This window comes from Miniopterus natalensis, chromosome 1, assembly GCF_054644295.1.
Source record: "Miniopterus natalensis isolate mMinNat1 chromosome 1, mMinNat1.hap1, whole genome shotgun sequence".
Taxonomy (NCBI): domain Eukaryota; kingdom Metazoa; phylum Chordata; class Mammalia; order Chiroptera; family Miniopteridae; genus Miniopterus; species Miniopterus natalensis.
The window spans coordinates 57,231,820-57,251,949 of record NC_142081.1 but is presented as its reverse complement, the minus strand read 5'-3'; the positions used below and the strand labels follow the sequence as shown (position 1 = coordinate 57,251,949).

The window sequence follows — 20,130 nt, the reverse complement described above, 5'->3', positions numbered from 1 at the left end:
TAATATAACAAAATATTGTATTGCATGTCTCCTTCCATCACCATTTATCCCCCCATACCCTCTCCTACTTCCCTCCACCCTCTTTTCCCTCTGTTGCCTGTGTCTCTAAGCTGTGTTTGTTTTTTTTGCTTAATCCCTTCACCTTATTTTACCTATGCCTACAACCCCCTCCCCTCTGACAGCTGTCAGTATGTTCTCTATCTATGAGTCTGTTTCTATTTTGTTTATTTTGTTCATTAGTTTCCACATATAAGTGAAATCATATGGTATTTGTCTTTGACTGGCTTATTTCACTTAGCATTGTACTCTCCAGGTCCATCCATACTGTTGCAAAGGGTAAGATTTCCTTTTTTTTTTTAATGGCTGAGTAGTAGTCCATTGTGTAAATGTACCACAGCTTTTTTATCCACTCATCTACTGATGGACACTTGGACTGCTTCCAAATCTTGGCTATTGTTGCAAATAATAATATTAATGTGGAAATTCAAATACTTGGCATTTTCATTGTACATTTAGGGAGTAAAATATTTCTAAAACTCTCATTTTGTTCCAGGGCCAAATACCTTGTGAAAATTATTCTGAGAATGCTGTATGTACTCATATAGCAGCATACTTAGGAGGCGAAGTGTAATGGTATTGATACTGTTTTTGGTAGCAAGGAATAATACTGAGTTGATTTCTCATTTCCTAAGGGTTTTATGAACTGAAGTCATAATAAGCAGTAATTTTTTCTCTTTATAATGAAAAAAACTATCTAGTTGCAAAAAGCTAGAAACTGTTAAACTAAATGTGACTTCTTGTATTGAAAATTTGAAGAAAAAAAAGTAGTGACAGTATAAAGCTTCTAGTTCTGACTTTCTGAATGGGAGGTGGGTACAATTATAGACTAAGACTGACTATAATACAGATGTAAATAGTTTAATGACATAGAAAATATTGCTACTTTTCACTAGTGTTTGTCCCTTTCCCCTTCCCCAATCTTGTTCCAGACTCACCAACCTAAAGAAGATGGAATTTATGTTTTTCAACCCCATAGTCAGCCAGTTAGCTGTCTTTACTTCTCACCTGCCAATCCGGCTCACATACTGTCACTGAGCTATGATGGCACATTACGCTGTGGGGATTTTTCCAAGGCTGTTTTTGAAGAGGTAAATGTTAATGTGCTTACATGTTGATCTCGGGTGATAGTCTGGATTTTTTATGAAATGCCACATGAATAATTATTACACCAGTCAGATTGGGTAAGGTGGTAGCGACTTTAGAACTATGCTTCCTAAGTCCCAAGCCATCTATTACTACTTGTGTGTCCTTGGCAAGTTACTTAACCTCTTTGTGCATCAATTTTCTTAGTTGTAAAATCGGATAGTACTTTATAGAGTTGTCATGAGGATTAAATGCAGATAATGAATTAATGCAGATAAAGCACTTAGAACAGTCTAAGATAGAGTACTTAGAGTTGTGAAACCATACCACAATCTAATTTTAGAATATTTTCATCACCCCCAAAATAAATCCCTCCCCAGCCCTAGGCAACCACTAATCTACTTTCTGTCTCCATAGATTTGTCTGTTCCGAACGTTTCATATAATGGAATCATACAATTTGTACTCTTTTGTGACTGGCTTCATTTACTCTGCAGAATGTTTTCAAGGCTCATCTATGTTGTAGAATGTGTCAGTACTTAGTTCCTTTTAATGGCTGAATAATATTCCATTGTGTGGCTATGCCAGATTTTACTCATTCAGTTCATTAGTTGACAAACATTTGGGTTGTTTTCATTTTTTACTATTGTGAATAATGCCATTATGAACAATAATGTACAAGTTTTGTGTGGGTATATGCTTTCATTTCTCTTGAGTATATACTTAGGAGTGGAATGGTGGGTCATATGGTAACTATGTTCAACATTTTGAGGGACTGCCAAACTGTTTTTCAAACTGGCTTTACCATTTTATTTTATTTTTATTTTTTAAAAATATATCTTTATTGATTTCAGAGAGAGGAAAGGAGAGGGAGAGAGAGAGATAGAAACATCAATGATGAGAGAGCCATTGATTGGCCTCCTCCTGCATACCCCTGACTGGGGATCGAGCCCGCAACCTGGGCATGTGCCCTGACCAGGAATCGAACCCCGATCGCCTGGATCCCAGGTCGATACTCAACTGCTGAGCCACGCCCGGCTGGGCTGGCTTTACCATTTTACATATCAGTAATGTATGAAGGGTTCTAATGTCTCTACATCCTTGCCAATACTTTTTATTGTTGGTAAGTATAGCATCCTAGTGGGTATGAAGTGGTATCTCATTGTGGTTTTAATTTTCATTTCCCTAATTATTCATGATGCTGAACATCTTTTTATCTGCCATTTGCATTTCTTTAGAGAAATGTCTATTTGGATCATTTATCTATCTTTAAATTATTAAGTTTTATATAACAATTCTCCCACTTTATCCTTTTGTCAGGCTTATTGAGGTATAAGTTACATATAGTAAAATTTAGGCATAGTTATATGAGTTTTGGCAAATTGTATACACCTGTGTAATCACCACAATCAAGATATAGAAAATTTCCATGCTTAAAAAAATTTACCTCGTGACCCTTTGTAGTGAGTTCTCTCTTTTTCCTTGAGTCCCTGGCAGCCGCTGATGCGATTACTATGTCCCTATAATTTTGCCTGACGGAACGTCAAGTAAATGGAATCATTCAGTATGTAGCCTTTTCTGTTTGGTTTCCTTCACCTTGCTCAATGCTTTTAAGATTCATCCATAATGTTGCATGTGTTAGTAGTTTTTTCCTGATACTACTGATTGAACAATCACCTTGTGTTAGGCATTAACTTGAGTGTGCTTTTATATATTATTTAGCTTTATAATACCTCATGAAATAGTAGGTAGTGTTAGCCCCCATTTAACAGTAGATAAAACTGAGGTTAAAGAGGTTTATTAGCTTGCTCAAGGACATAAATGGCAGAACTAGAATTTGCACTTGGGTCTGTCTGACTCCAAGGCCTCTGCACTCAACCTTTTTAATACACTGACAATATGTCAAGTTTCATTTTTTGTATGCTGGGCTTTTTTGGTTGTATGGTGGTTGGGATGCCTTTGGTGTATTCATGTGTTTTTTTTATTTTTTAAAAATATATCTTTATTGATTTCAGAGAGAGGAAAGGAGAGGGAGAGAGAGAGAGAGACAGAAACATCAATGATGAGAGAGTCATTGACCAAGCTCACAACCCGGGCATGTGGCCTGACCGGAAATCGAACCCCTATTGCCTGAATCCCAGATCGATGCTCAACCACTGAGCCACGCCCGGCCGGGCTGGTGTATTCATTTGTTAACCTCAGTTTATAATACTTATTATTACAACTTAAAATCAGCAGCAGTTCATGATTCAACAATAAGAATTCTGGTCATCCTCTCCTACTTGAGTACTGACACATTCTTCAACATTTATTTTTTATTCCTTATGTATGTGAGTCTTAAACCCAAAGTGATAGTATTATGGATTATAAGTGATTAAAAAAAGAATAATGTATGTTCATGGTAAAACATTTATTGTAAATAGGATATGTAAAGCAAATCTCCCCTTCCCTCATTCTTATATTTCTTTGGTATATTTCCAGAAAGTACACATATATTTACAAGCATATAGATACAGAATTTTTTCTTTGCACTAACAGATTCATACTATATACATACTTTTTTGCAACTTGTTTTTTCACTTACTAGTATATCATGGACAGTTTGTAGTACAGATCTACCCCATTCTTTTTTTAGCATTGCACAGTATTTCAAAGTAGAGATGTACCATCATTTATTTAACTAGATCTCTTTTGGTTGACATTTAGACTGTGTTTCTTTTTTAATCCTCACCCAAGGACATGTCCAATGATTTTAGAAAGGGAGGGAGGGAAGGAGGAAGGGAGGAAGGGAGAGAGAGAGAAAGAGAAACATCGATTTGAGAGAGAGACATCAATCGCGTGGCATACCATATGCACACAACTGGGGATCAAACCTGCAACCTATGTTTGTGCCCTGATGAGGAATCGAACCTGAGACTTTTTGGTGTACAGGACAAAGCTCCAACCGAGCCACCCAGTTGGGGCTAGATTGTCTCTTGCTGCTCTTGTAAGCAGTCTTGCAGTAGGCATCCTTATATATATCTTAGTGATATTTGGTATGAGCATTAAATATCTTTACACTTCCATCAAAATAGGTGAGCCATTCAGCCATATATCTTGGACTTTATTGGCAAAGTTACTTGGTTTATTAAAGTATTTCAATTGGGTAGAATTCAGATTCAGTCTATTTCCTAGTAAGTTTCACAGAGTAGATCTGCGATTGAGGTTTATTGGATTTAGGAGATTTTGGGATGCAGCCCTAATATGTGTGGATGTACCATTTGATTTAGGTGAGTCTCACAGCTGATCAGTGCCTTAGTTTCCATCTCTGTAAACGGGGATAATCATTTTGCCCTGTGCTTCCTGTGGGGATAAATGAGGTTATTTGGGTAAAGTGTTTCATAACTTTTTCATCAAGGAATTTATGCATTGGCTTTCTTTAAAGGAAGAGTTATGTAAAGGTGTTTGCTACTTATATCCTTAGGTATACAGAAACGAGAGAAGTAGCTTTTCCTCCTTTGACTTCTTGGCAGAAGATGCCTCTACTTTAATAGTAGGACACTGGGATGGAAGTATGTCATTGGTGGATAGACGGACACCTGGAACTTCTTATGAGAAATTTATCAATTCTTCTTTGAAAAAAATAAGAACTATTCATGTCCACCCAGTGCATAGACAGTATTTCATAACTGCAGGATTGAGGTATGTTCTTCATAAAATTTTATGATTTAGGCCCTTTTTTTTTTTTTAAATCCTCACTTGGGGACATGCTTTTATTGATTTTAGAGAGAGAGGGAGGGAGAGATAGAAACATATGAGAGTGAAACCTGGGTATGTGCCCTTAACAGGAATAGAATGAGTGATCTTTTGGTGCATGGGAGAATACTTCAACCAACCACACTGGCCAGGTCTATGATTTAGGCCTTTTAATGTTAGGAATAATATTTCAGTTTGGTTGTTAAAGACATTTGACTTTTGTGATACCCACAGCTGAATAATTTTCCTTTCTACACAGAGTTTTTTTGAGTGTGATTTTTCTTTTTAAAGAATAGTTTACTGATTTCTTGAGAGAGAGGAAGGGAGAAAGAAAGAGAAAGAAACATTGATGTGAGAGCACAACATCAAGCTGCTACCTCCTGCACGACCCCCACCAGGAATTGAGCCCGAAACCTGGGCATGTGCCCTTGACTGGAAATTGAACCAGCAACCTCCCAGTGCATGGGACAGTGCCCAACCAATTGAGCTATACTGGCCAGGGCCGAGTGTGATTTTTTAAAAAATGAGAGATTCTTTTGCATTAAATAAAGTATTGAAACAAGTACACATTTTTGTTTTCTTTAACATCAAATGCATTTACTTCTAGTCTTTTGAGAAGAAAACTTGTAAAAAAAAAAAGGTTATATATGACCTATAACTTGTTGGTCTGTGTTAATTTTTTTCTTGGAGAGACTGGAAAACCAACTAGGCTTTTCTCTCTATACCCACTGGTTACATCGGTATGCTATAGTTTTAGGATTTTTCTGATATTTTTAATTTTAACTAGTGTTTGTAAAATTAATGCAGAAGATTAGAGGGTTCTCTCTTAACTGTTCTTCAGTGTAGTGAGCATTTGAGTGTCTAATTTATGTTTAACACTATTCTAGAGGCTTATTACATGTACTGTGGTAACACAGAATTATTCCTTCCATTATAGAGATGTTCATATTTATGATGCAAGGCACCTGAATCCCAAGGGAAGCCAGCCTTTGATTTCTTTGACTGAACACACAAAGAGCATAGCTTCTGCTTATTTTTCACCTCATACTGGTAACAGAGTAGTGACCACATGTGCTGATTGTAAGCTGAGGTAAGTTGGGAGGACAGAAATATGTTGTTAAGGAATCTAAAGCGTCTAGCTACTGTGTCAATAAACCAGTAGCTTTTTTTTACTGCTGTTCCCTGTTTAATCACTAGTGTTATTGTTTTATAGCTATATCTAGGTTCCTAAAGATCGTTGACCCATATTTGATGGCTCTTCAGCACTTTTTTTTTCTTTAGCAGTTTTTGTGTCTGCAAATTTCCTTGAGATTGACAAGGAAGGGGAATCAATGTTGGGCTTTTCTTTTGGCACTGAACAATCCCAGAAATCACAATGAAAGCAGCCTTGTGATATCTTGAAAGGGAAGTAATTTTAGCACAGGGAGAAGCTCTTACCTTGGGGATGGTAGGTTTTATTCTATGTAAGTGAAGTGCTGAATGGAAGTTGCTGAGTCCCAGGCCATGGGTAGGCAGGAAAGAGCAAAAATTGGGCTTCTATACAAACTAGTAGACATAGTTTTATGGTTTCAGCTTTGGTACCTTTCTATAGCTCCTTCCTAAAAGTGGATTTAAAAATGTAATATAAAACAGTTGAACTAAAATAGAAAATAATGCCAATAAAAAAAGATGTGGAGAATATTAATGCAACCACAAAGGAAAATGATTTTGGTCTCTTCTCGAGTCCCTGATTTTGCGTAACATTGCAAGCTTTCTTAGTTTATAAGAGTTTTAGCTTAAGTATTTTGGAATTCATTCACCTAGGATCTGTTGAATATATACTGTGAGCCAGGCTCTAGAAAGGCACCTAATTTCTGTTTAGACCCATCTAAACAGAAGAGCTTGGTCTGCAGTGTGTAGAAGGTGTCCAGTTAATTTCTAGCAGTCTGTGAGCATTACCAGGTGGTACATTTAAGAGATTTATTCACTAGGCAGTGGCAGCTCAGTGTTCCCTTTCCACCCATGCACTATCCTTTGTCTTAAGAGCTGTTTGTCCCATTCCTTTTCATTTGCACTGTAGAGTTTACTCTCCTTACATTAGCCGTTAGGGATTTGGCTTTCTAGTAATCTAATTAGGCAATAAGCTCTAGTGCCAAGAAATTGCACTGGAATAGCTAGGTACAAGGAGAAGGGGAAGGTGGTGGTGATATGGTTTGCTTCTTTCTGCCAGCATACCTGGTGGAGCCTTCTGGACTCCTCTAGCTGCTCCACAAGAACTCCTCCCAGTGGTTGGATCTTAGTCTCGCCAGCACCTGGAAATGATGCTACCAGGCTCTCAACTGATGAGTCTCATTGGGGAACTTGCTCTTAATACATGCATGTACTTTTAGGTTATTTGTGCGTTTTTAGACCACATCCCTTATGTATGACCTATATTACTTTGGATCTGAATATAATTTTAGAATCCAGATTATTACTTTAGAATGTGCACTTTAAGTTTGGAGTAATAGTGTTTTTATAAATTATTTCTACAATACACAATAAGGACTACATTTTACAATATTCCTTATAACTTTCATTAAATATATTAGCTGAGGTTTATTAGATCCTGATTCTATGTATTTCATCTGTTATTATTATTATTGTTTAAATGTATCTTTATTGATTTCAGAGAGAGGAAAGGAGAGGGAGAGAGAGAGCTAGAAACATCAATGATGAGAGAGTCATTGATCGGCTGCAGCCCACAACCTGGGCATGTGCCCTGACCGGGAATCGAACCCTGATCGCCTGGATCCTAGGTCGATGCTTAACCGCTGAGCCACGCCCGGCTGGGCTATTATTTTCTTTAAAGTTTTTTTTTTAATATGTCTATTGATCTCAGAGAGAGGGAGAGGGCAAGGGAGAAATAGAGGCATCAATGATGAGAGAAAGTCATTGGTTGGCTGCCTCCTGCATGCCCCCTACTGGGGATTGAGCCTGCAACCTGGGCATGTGCTCTGACCAGGAATTGAACCACGATCGCCTGGATCATAGGTCGATGCTCAACTGCTGAGCCACACCGGCCAGGCCTGATTCTGTATATTTTTAAATAACAATCATTTCATGTCATGAACCAATGAAAATGTTATTAAACACACTGATGTTATTTCAGAAAATTTGCAAGAAACTAAAAGTGTTACTTTATTATTCTTTATTTCGCAGAATCTTTGACAGCAGCTGTATATCCTCTCAGATTCCTCTCCTCACCACCATCAGGTAGGTTTCCAGATGCCAAATAACGTAGACCCTAGATTACTATGAGCTATTTGTTGGAGTACGTACATTAGACACCTGATTGTCAAAGAGATGTAATAGGTCTTATTTTTGTGTTATGTTGTGTTGAGTGTCCCAGGTTGCTAGCTCTTCTCCTATCCAGAAGGGGTTCTTGCTTCTAGGTTCCTTGTGTTTATAAAGAGGTTCAGTCTCTTTTAGTCAGTAGCTGTTCTCTGAAGCTGAGTGGTTATTTTTGGTTAAGGTGAATGACTTTATTCCAACCTGCATTATTCATGTTATATTATTAAAGAAGACCAGGCACTCACCTGTTAATGAGGCTAGCTGAAGCTCTGTTTATGCCTCTTTGTTCTGAGCTTAGAGTGTTTCCCCACCCTTCCACTTTATTTCTTTGGTTACCCTCTTTTTACATCTGCTACTTTTTCCCCCCCCCATTTTTTTTTTTTTTTTTAATTTATCTTTACTGTTGAGAGTATTACAGGTGTCCCATTCCCCCCCCCCCCCAATTGACGCCCTCCACTTCGCTCCCACCCCCTCCCCAGGCCTTCACCCCGTTATTAACTGTTTTCATGGCTTATACATATATGCATATAACTTCTTTGGTTAATCTCTTCCCATCCTCCACCCCTCTTCCCTCTGAAATATGATCATCTGTTGCATGCTTCAATGTCGCTAGATCTATTTAGTTAGTCAGATTCTTTTGTTCATTAGCTTCTTCTTAAAGAAGACCCTTCAACTTTTCTTGTAGTGCTGGTCTGGTGGTGATGAACTCCTTTAGCTTTTTCTTATCTGTGAAGCTCTTTATTTGACCTTCAATTCTAAATGATAGCTTTGCTGGGTAGAGCAATCTTGGTTGTAGTTCCATGTTTTTCATCACTTTGAATATTTCTTGCCACTCCCTCCTGGCCTGTAAAGTTTCTGTTGAGAAACCAGCTGACAGTCATATGGGTGCTCCCTTGTAGGTAATTAACTGTTTTTCTCTTGCTACTTTTAAGATTCTCTTTTTGTATTTAACCTTTGGCATTTTAATGATGATGTGTCTTGGTGTGGGCCTCTTTGGGTTCCTTTTGTTTGGGACCCTCTGTGCTTCCTGGATTTGTAAGTCGATTTCTTTCCCCAGATAGGGGAAGTTTTCTGTAATTATTTTTTCAAGTAGGTTTTCAGTTTCTAGGTCTCTTTCTTCCCCTTCTGGCACCCCAATAATATGAATGTTGGGCCTCTTGAAGTTGTCCCAGAGGATCCTGATACTATCTTCATATTTCTGGATTCTTTTTTCTTCTTGCTCTTCTGGTTGGTTATTTTTTGTTTCCTCATGTTCCAAATTGCTGATTTGATTCTCAGCGTCCTCTACTCTACTGTTGATTCCATGTAGATTATTCTTCATTTCAGTTCCTGTCGCCTTCATTTCAAATTGGTACTTTATTATGTTATTGATTTTCTCAGTTATTTCCCTAATAGTCTGCTTAAACATCCTTATAAACAAAATTCTGAACTCTGTATCTGTTAGCTTGCTTGGATCTATTTCATTTAGTTCCTCTTCTAGAGATTTCTTCTGTTCTTTCCTTTGTGACATGTTTCTTTGCCTCCACATTTTGGCTGCTTCCAAGTGTTTGTTTCTATGTATTAGGTAGAGCTGCTATGTCTCCTGGAATTTGTAGAGTGGCTTTGTGTAGTAAGTGTCCTGTAGGGTCCAGTGGCTGAGCCTCCCCAGTCACCTGATCTGGGCCTTCTAGGTGCTCCCCTGTGTGGGCTGTGTGCACTGTCCTGTTGTAGCTGTGCCTTGGTTGCTGTTGGTGTCCCTGGGAGGAATTGACCCTCAGGCCAATCAGCTGTGAGGACCAGCTGCAACTACAGCCAAAGAGCTGCTGTGCTGGAGAAGCCCTATGGAACAGGATTTACTTCAGTGGAGCTTTGGTGTTTACCAAGTGCGCCCCTTGAGTGTCACTTGTGGATGTGGTAGGGTTGTAATCCAGCGTGGTTGAGTCTGACCACCAGGTGCACTGTCTCTGGCGCCCCTGGAGAGGTGCAAAGTCAGCCTGTACCAGTGCCTTGCCCAGGGCCACCCAGCATGAGCTACACAGCAGACCGTATTTGGCTGCTACTTGTGGTGAGCTTGGTGGTGTCCAGGAGAGGCCAAGCTATGAGCCAATGCAGGCTGCCGCTATTTTCACTTATCAAGCTGTATGGGGCCCGCTGCTGCTTGTTTGAGAGATTTTAGGAAAGTCCTAAGCATGAGGCTCTAGAGGCAACTTGCATAGAAAAGCCACTGGAAATGGCTTTGATGAGCTTGCAGGTGGGGAGGGGCGAGGCCTTCGGGAATCACCAGGGCGGGACCAAAGGTGTGAGTCAGGTGCTGGCGATTCAGATATGTCGCCTGCCTGCCGGCTGTGTGCAAGGAGGACTCGCCAAAGGAGCAGTGGCCTCTGCTAGCTCTTCTGCCTGGGAGAAAGCCGTCCCTCTACCTGTCACCCCAATTTCGGGCAGGTTAGTTCCTCTCCAAATGTCTCAGGTTCCTTTCAAGCTGCTGCCCGGTGCTGGGGCTCAGAGCGAGCGCGTCTGAGTGAGTCCGTGCGCGGGCCCTTTAAGAGGAATGCCTGGGACTCCCGCAGCTTCCTTGACCCTCAGCCGCAGTCCCCGCTGGTTTCACTGCCCGGAGTTGTGCGGACGTCTCTTCCCAGTCCTGGAGGCCTGGTCTGGGGGCCTGCTGTGCGGCTGGGACCCCCTCACTCCTCAGGGAAACGTCTACTGCAGAGATGTCCCTCCCCGGTTTAAACTGTGGCACTGGGTGTGGGCCTGCAGCACATCTCCGATTCAGTCCCGATCCACTCGTGTCTCCGCCCCTCCTACCAGTCTCGGTGCTTCTTCAGTTCCCTGGTTGTGGGGCTTCTGTTCAGCCAGATTTCAGGAGGTTCTGAGTGATGGTGGTTCTGTATTTTAGTTGTAATTTTGATGTGTTTGCGGGAGGCGGCGGGTGCAGCTGTTACTTACGGCGCCATCTTGTTTTCTCACATCTGCTACTTTTAATGTATGTTTTTTACACCAAACTTTACTCAATGCCTTTTTCCTAGACTTCTCACTTTATCAGTGTTTGTGAAGTTGGGGACAGGTTGAGCAATACATGTTGATTGTTGCTTTATGAGTTTTATAGCTATAGAGGCTATATTTAAGTATACTTGTTTTACTTTTCATAAATTTCTCATTTCCATTTTCAAACTTTATTCTAGTTTATTAGTTTCTAATTTGTATTTTTAAAACATTTATCTAAGGTGATGATACTGGGGTCAGTACAAATTTTCATTAAAGATAATGCCATTGAGTGGCAGTGGGAAATATGGTTCTTTGTAGTGCATACTTCTTCAATAAGAAAGGGTTGTTAATGGTAATAAGGTATAGAGAATAAAAGGGCAGTACTTTTCTTTTTGCTTTGGAGAGATGTAAAGAGCCCTAGATGTACTTTTTAAATTTTAATTTATTTTTTGTTGTGGTTGTGAACACATAACATTAAATTCACCACCTTAACCATTTTCAGTGTACAGTTCAATAATGTTAGGTATATTTCCACTGTTGTACAACAGGTTTCTAGAACTTTTGTTTGTTTGTTTGTTGTTTTTTTGTTAATCCTCAACTGAGGATTTTTTCCCATTGATTTTCTATAGAGATATATATTGATATCAGAGAGAGGAAGGAGAAGGAGAGAGAGATAGAAACATCAATTATAAGAGAGAGTCATTGATTGGCTGTCTCCTGCATGCTCCCCGCTGGGGATCAAGCCCACAACTCGAGCATTTGCCCTGACCTGGAATCTAACCATGATCTGTATCATAGGGAGATGTTCAACTGCTGAGCCATGCCGGCCAGGCTCCATTTTTTTAGAGAGAGTAGAAGGGGGGGGAAGGGGAGAGAGAAAGAGAGAGAGAAACACCAAGGAGAGAGAGACACATAGATTGGTTGCCTCTGCACACGCCTGTACGAAGGGCGGGATCAAACCTGCAACCTTGACTGCAAGTCAGACAGCAACCCTTCTGTACACGGGCCAATGCTCTAACCACTGAGCAACACCGGCCAGAGCTCTAGAACTTTTTCATTTTGCAAAACTGAAACTTCTGTGCGCATTAAACGTTAATTCTTTCTTCCCTCTCCCTCAGACCTGGACAACCATTTTTCTAATTTCTATTTCTATGATTTTGACCTCTAGATATTTTATATGAGTAGAATCATATGGTATTTGTCGTACTGTGACTGGCTTATTTTACTTAGCATCATGTCCTCGAAGATCACCCATGTTCTAGCATGTGACAGTATCTCCTCCTCTTTTTAAGTCTGTATAATATTTCATGTATATCTATGCCTCATTTTCTTTATTCATCTGTTATTAGGCATTTGGGTTAGTTCTACCTGTTGGCTGTTATGAAAAATGCTGCAGTGAACATGGGTGTGCAAATATCTCTTCAAAATCCTACTTTGAAGTATTTTGGATAGATAACAGAAGGGGGATTTTAATGGATCATATGGTAATTCTAGTTTTAACTTTTTAGGAACCTCCATATTGTTTTTCCATTAGTGGCCACATCATTTTACATTCCCACCAAGAGTATAACAGGGTTCTAATTTCTATATATTCATCAACACTTGTTTTCTCTTTTTTTTGTTTGTGATTATCCTAATGGGTGTGAGGTAATATCATTGTGGTTTTGATTTTCATTTCTTTAGTGATTATTGATGTTGCAGATCTTTTCATATGCTTGTTGGCCATTTGTATATCTTCTTTGAAGAATTGTCTGTTCAAGTCTTTGGCCATTTCTGAAATGAGCCATTTTTGTTGTTGTTGAATTGTAGGAATTCCTTACATATTTTATATTTTAACCACTTATCAAATACATGATTTGCAAACATTTCTGTCATTTTGTAGGTTGCCTTTTCACTTTGTTGGTTGTTTTCTTCAATGCACAGAATTTTAAAGTTTGATGTAGTCCTATTTTTGCTTTTATTGCCTGTGCTTTTCGTGTCATATACAAGAAATCATTGCCAAATCCAATGCCTGAAGCTTTTCTCCTGTTTTCTTCTAGAGGTATTATAGTTGAAGGTGTTGCCCGGCCAGTGTTGGTCAGTTGTGTGAGTGTCATTCTATGCACCAAGAGGTTGCAGGTTAAATTCCCTGTCAGGGCACATGCCCAGGTTGTGGGCTCCATCCTTAGTAGGGGACATGTAGGAGGTAGCCAATCAATGTCCAATCAATGTTTTTCATCAATTTTTTTCTCTCCCCCCTCCTTTTCTCTCCCCCCCTCCTTTTCTCTCTTTCCCTTTCTCTCACCCCCGTCCTTTTCTCTCTCTTTCCCTTTCTCTCTAAAATCAATGAAAACAACAACAACACATATTTATAGTTTAAGGTGTTACGTTTAGGTCTTTAATCCATTTTGAGTTCATTTTTACTGTGTAACTTCATCCTTTTGCACATAGATGTCCAGTATTCCCAACAGAATTTGTTGAAGAGACTGCCCTTTCCTCATTGTTTGGTCTTAGCACTCTTGATCATTTGACCATATACACGAGGGTTTGTTTCTGGGCTTCCTGTTCTTTTACATTGGTCTGTATTTCTGCCAGTACCACACTGTCTTGATTACTGTTGCTTTTTAGTATGTTTTGAAATCAGTACATTTGAGACCACCAACTTTATTCTTTTTTAAGATTGTTTTGGCTATTCATGATCCCTTGAGATGCCGTGTTAATTTTAGGATCCTTGGTTTTTATTGCTGCAAAACATGCCATTGGGATTTTGTTAGAGGTTGGTCATTGGTAGTGTGTAGAAATGCAACTGTTTTTTGTGTGTAGAAATGCAACTGTTGATTTTGTATCCTGCAGCTTTTAAGTTTTTTTGTGTGTGTTCGGAATCTTTAAGATTTTCTACATATAAGATAATGTCATGCAAACAGAGATAATTTTACCTTTTCCTTTCCAACTTTTATTTCTCCTTCTTGTCTAATTGACTATCATGTGACTGCCCTGAATGTGTCCCCGTTATCAAATGCTTATTGGTTTAATGGTGACACTTCAGGTGCAGGACACTTCATGTTACCTGTGAAGTTGTGAATGACCCATAAGTTAGGCAGGTCAATGTCTCTAGTTCCACCCAGTTTTCTAGTTTTACCAGATTTCCAGTACTTGGTTGAATAGAAGCCGCGAGAGTGGGCATCCTTGCCATTTTCCTGATCTTAGAGGTAAAGCCTTCAGTTTTCCATTGTTGAGTATGACATTAGCTGTGGACTTTTCATATATGGTCTTTATTATGTTGAGATAGTTTCCTTATATTCCTAGTTTGTTGAGTGTTTTTATCATGAAAGGGTACTGAATTTTGTTAAATAATTTTTCTGTATCAATTGAGATGATCATATGGTTTTTGTCCTTTATACATTTAATATGTGGTATAGTACATTGATTTTTTTTTTTTTTTTAATCCTCACCCGAGGATATTCCCCCCCATTGCTTTTCAGAGAGAGTGGGGGGGGGGGGAGAAAGAGAGACAGAAAGAGAGAGAAAAACATTGATGTGACAGAAACACATTGATTGGTTGCCTCCTGTTCATGCCCCGACTGGGGCTAGGGATTGAGCCTACAACCCAGGTACGTGCCCTTGGCCAGAATTGAACCTAGGACCCTTCATTCCGAGGGCTGATGCTCTAACCACTGAACCATACTGGCCAGGGCAGTACATTGATTTTTATATGTTGAACTATCCTTGCTTTCCAGGTATAAATCCAACTTGGTCATGATGCATACTTTAATGTGCTGTTGAATTTGGTTTGCTAGTATTTTGTTGAGGACTTCTGCATCAGTATTCATCAAGGATATTAGTTTTTAGTTTTCTTGTAGAATCCTTATCTGGGTTTGGTATCAAGGTGTAGGGATGACCTCATAGAATGAGTTTGGAAGTGTTCTCTCCTCTTCAGTTCTTTGAAAGAGTTTGAAGAGCCCTGGTGTTAATTCTTCTTTAGATGTTTGTTATAATTCTCTAGTGAAGTCATCTGGTCCTGGAGTTTTTTTTTGAGAGGAACACTGATGTGAGAGAGAAACACTGATTGGTTGCCTCCTGTATGAGCCCCGACTGAGGACCAAACTCATACCCTAGGTATGTGCCCTGACTGGGAATCAAACCGCAACTTCTGATGTACTGGATGATGTTCCAACCAACCGAACCACCCAGCCATGGCTGGGCTTTTCTTATGTTCCCCTCTACTCTAGTCACTTGGGAGGTGTTTGATAACTGTTCTAATCCCCTTACTAGTTGTAGGTCTATTTAGATTTTTTATTTCTTCACGATTCAGTCTTGGTAAATTGTGTATTTCTGGGAACTTATCCATTTCTTCTGTGTTATCAAACTTGTTGGCATATAATTGTTCATAGTATTCTCTTACAATCCTTTTTATTTCTGTGACATTAGTTGTAATGTTCCTTCTTTCATTTCTGGTTTTAGTTATTTGCATTTTTTTCTTAATCTAGCTAAGGGTTTCTCAGTTTTGTTGGTCTCTTTTGAAAAACAAACTCTTAGTTTTTTATATTGTTTTAAATTCTCTATTTCATTTATCTCTGCTCTAATCTTTATTATTTCCTTCCTTTTGCTAACTTTTGGTTTAGTTTATTTTTTTTCTTGAGGTGTGTTGTGTAGTAAGGTTTTTCTTTATTTTTCCTTTTTCTGTTCCTTGAGGTGGAGTTAAGTTGATTTTGAGATCTTTTTAATGTAAGGGTTTACTGCTATAAATTTCCCTATTAGTATTGCTTTCACAGTATCCCATAAATTTTGGTATGTTGTGTTTTCATTTTCACTTTTCTGCTGACATTTCTGATATCCCTTGTGGTTTTTTTCTTTGAGCCTCAAATGTATTTTTTATTTTAGAGATGTATAGAATATCAAATGATTTGAGGTTTTGGTTATTTGGGGACTCCAAATAAGGAAATAGCTCTTGTTAAAAAAGTGATAACCAGATTATATACTTCTAGTGCTCCTTCTATGTGTATGTGCTAAAAAAAGGAGGAATATCTGTTGAGCTAGGAAATAGTGAACAAAAAAGATGCCATTTCAATAGACAGTGACCATCCACTGAGAACAAACCACTGTACTCAGCACTCAAGATTCAGAAATGCAGAAGACATTGTCTGTTTCCTGAGTTTTAGTCTTGTAGGAAGGATGGGATTAGGTTGATGGTAATTTAGTAACTTAAAGAGAAGAAACTTGGCAGAGAAAACCAGCATTTAGGAGCAGTGCTATCTCTACTCTCTGTCCATTGCTACCTTGAGTTATTTAACACTATCTTTTAAAAAATTGTTTTTTTCACTAGGCACAACACCATTACTGGGCGATGGCTGACCAGGTTCCAAGCTGTGTGGGACCCTAAACAAGAAGACTGTGTTATTGTTGGCAGCATGGCCTATCCAAGACAGGTGGAAATCTTCCATGAGACTGGAAAGAGGGTGCATTCTTTTCTTGGTGGAGAATGCCTTGTCTCTGTGTGTTCCATCAATGCTATGCACCCCACTCGGTATATTTTGGCTGGAGGTAATTCCAGTGGGAAGATACATGTTTTTATGAATTAAGAAAGTTGGGTTTTTGGTTTAGCAATACCAATTTGTTCAAATTAATTAGTGTCTATTTAGCAAATATTAATTGCTTTGTTAATAGGAACTAGGAACAGAATGTACTTTTAGTGAGGGAGGAGCCTTGGAGATTATTTCTACAGGATGGGGAAGAAATTTGAGGGAGGCTGTGATGCCTTCAGCACTTTAATCAGGCAGTATGTTGAGAAGTTGTAACATTATCAGTTATAAAGCTTTGAATGATTAGTATTAAAAGTTTTTATGGTCTGATGATATGGCTTTTAAAAAATTTATTGGGGTGACATTGGTTAATAATATTATGTAAATTTAAGGCATATATTTTTATACTACCACATCTGTATACCCTATTGTGTGTCCACCATCTGAAGTCTAGTCTTCCATCACCATATATTGACCCCCTTTACTTTTTTTAGTCCTCACCAGAGTATATATTTTCCATTGCTTTTCAGAGAGAGTGGAAGGGGGGGGGAGAGACACACATTGATTGGTTCCCTCCCACATGCACCCCAACCAGGGCTGGGGATTGAGCCTGTAACTGAGGTATGTGCCCTTGACGGGAATCGAACCCAAAACCCTTTAGTCCACGGGCCAACACTCTAACCACTGGGCCAAACTAGCTAGGGCTGACCCCCTTTACTTTCTTTGTCCTTCCCCAACCCCTCTTCTCTGGTAACCACCATTCTGTTGTCTGTATATATGAGGTTTTTTGATTGATTGTTGCTTTTTTTTTAAAGCCTCATTCGAGGACATGCTTAGAGGAAGGGGGGGGGAGAAAGAGAGAGAAACATCGATATGAGAGAGAAACATTGATTGGCTACCCTCCACATGTGCCTCAACTGGGGATCGAACCTGCAACCGAGGTATGTGCCTTGCTCGGGAACTGTAGTAACCCTTCAGTGCATAGGACGATGCTCAACCAACTGAGCCATTCCAGCCAAGCTGTTTGTTGATTTTGGTTTTATATCCCATATATGAGTGAAATCATATGTTTCTTGTCCCTTTCCTTTTGACTTATTTCACTTTGCATCATACTCTCAAGATTCATCCATGTTGTTGCAAATAGCAGGATCTCATGTTTTTTATGGCTGAACAGTATTCCACAGTACTTATGCCATATGTGCCACATCTTCTTTCTCTAATCATCTGTCGAAGGACATTTAGGTTGTTTCCATGTCTTGGCTTTTGTTAATAATGCTGCAGTGAACATAGGGGTACATATATCCTTACAAATAATTGTTTTCAAATTTTTTGGGTAAATACCAAAAGGGGATTGCTGGGTCTTATGGTAGTTCTATTCTTAACTTTTTGAGGAATCTTCCTACTCTTTTTCTTAGTGGCTACACTAATTTACATACCCACCAGCATGTGTGAGGGTTCCCTTTTCATGTTTTTTCCAATACTGTTAGTTCTTGTCTTATTGATAATAGCCATTCTGACAGGTGTGAGGTGGTATTTCATTGTGGTTTGGATTTGCATTTCCCTTATAACTGGTGATATTGAGCATCTTTTCATATATCTGTTGGCCATGTGTATGTCTTCCTTAGAAAATTGCCTATTCAGGTCCTCTGTCCATTTTTTTTTTAAATCCTCACCTGAGAATATGTTTTACTGATTTTTAGAGAGAGAGGAAGGGAGGTGAGAGTGAGAAACATAGAGTGAGAGAGAAACGTTGATTGGTTGCCTTCCATATGTGCCACAACTAGGAATTGAACTTGCAATCTTTTGGTGTTGCTTCAGCCAACTCAGCCAAATGGGCAGGGCCTCTGCCCATTTTTAAATTGGATTGTTTGTTTTTTGATGTTGAGTTGTATGAGTTCTTTATATATTTTGGATATTAGCCCCTTATCAGAGGTATTGTTTGCAAATATGTCCTTCCATTTGGTTGGTCACCTTTTTGTTTTGTTGATGCAGAAGCTTTTTAGTTTGATTTAGTCCCATTAATTTATTTTTTGCTTTTACTTCCCTTGCCTTTGGAGTCAAGTTCACAAAAACTCCTCTGAGACCAATGTCTTTAAGTTTAGTGTTTATTTTTCTCCTATGTATTTTATTGTTCTAAGTCTTATAGTCAAGTCTTCAAGCTATTTTGAGTTTTTGTGTATGGTGTCAGTTTTATTGTTTTGCATGTGGCTTTCCAGTTTTCCCCATACTATTTATGGAGGAGACTTTCTTTCTTTTTTCCATTGTATGTTTTTGGCTCCTCTGTAAAAAATTAGTTGCCCACATATGTGTGGGTTTATTTCTAGGCTCTAACTTCTGTTTTATTTGTCTGTGTATCTGTGTTTCTGCCAGTACCATACTGTTTTGATGACTAAAGCTTTGTAGTATAGTTTGAAGCCGGAGTATGATACCTCCAGCTTTGTTCTTTGTTTTCAGGAATGCTTTAGCTATTTGAGGTCTTTTGGGGTTCCATACAAATTTGAGGGTTTTTTGGTTTTATTTCTGTGAAAAGTGCCATTAGGACTTTGCTAGGAATTGCTTTAAATCTGAATATTGCTTTAGATAATATGGCCATTTTAACAGTGTTAATTTGTTTAGTCCCTGAACACAGAATATCTTTCCATTTATTTGTGTCTTCTTCAATTTCTTTGAACAATGTCTTACAGTTTTCCATGTACAGGTCCTTCACATCCTTTGTTAAGTTTATTTCTAGGTATTTTATCCTTATTATTGCAATTGTAAATAGGATTGTTTTCTTCATTTCTCTTTCTCTTTGTTAGTAAGTAAGAATGCAATGTATTTTTATATATTGATTTTGTATCCTGCTACTTTACTGTATTTGTTTATTGTTTTTAATAGTTTTTTTGGTGGAGTTTTTAGGATTTTCTCTAGATACAATCATGTCATCTCCAATGACAGTTTTACTTCATTCAGTTTGGATGCCCTTTATTTCTATTTCTTGTCTAATTACTCTGGCTAGGAATTCCAGTACTACGTCGAATAACATTGGTGAGAGTGAGCCTCCTTGTCTTTTTCCTGATCACACAGGAAAAGCTTTCAGTTTTTACCATTGAGTATGGTTAGCTGAGCATTTATTATATGTGGCCTTAATGTTGAGGTACTTTCCTTCTATATACATTTTATTGAGTGTTTTAATCATAAATGGATGTTTTATCTTGTCAAATGCTTTTCCTATATCTATTGATACGATCCTAAGATTTTTATCTTTTATTTTGTTAATGTGGTGTATCACATTGATTGATTTGTGGATGTTGAACCATCCTTGCATCCTTGGAATGAACTCCACTTGATCATGATGTACGATCCTTTTATTTATTTATTTATATCATTGTTATTATTTTTATAAATATATCTTTACTGATTTCAGAGAGTGGGGGGGGGGAGAGAGAGAGAGAAACATCAATGATGAAAGAGTCATTATTGATCAGCTGCCTCCTGCA

The 20,130-nt window shown here is 38.6% G+C and overlaps 1 protein-coding gene across 1 annotated transcript in view; it reads left to right on the top strand.

Moving 5' to 3' along the window:
* The window catches only part of WDR76 (WD repeat domain 76), a 36,873-nt gene extending 19,889 nt beyond the window's left edge, over positions 1–16,984 (top strand). The window contains exons 9-13 of the mRNA XM_016211465.2: positions 990–1,148; positions 4,606–4,823; positions 5,815–5,967; positions 8,058–8,111; positions 16,456–16,984. Of these exons, the coding sequence (XP_016066951.2) occupies positions 990–1,148; positions 4,606–4,823; positions 5,815–5,967; positions 8,058–8,111; positions 16,456–16,711 (840 nt within the window). The 3' untranslated portion in view covers positions 16,712–16,984. The remainder of the gene's footprint in view (positions 1–989; positions 1,149–4,605; positions 4,824–5,814; positions 5,968–8,057; positions 8,112–16,455) is intronic.
* The last annotated feature ends 3,146 nt before the right edge of the window (positions 16,985–20,130 follow it).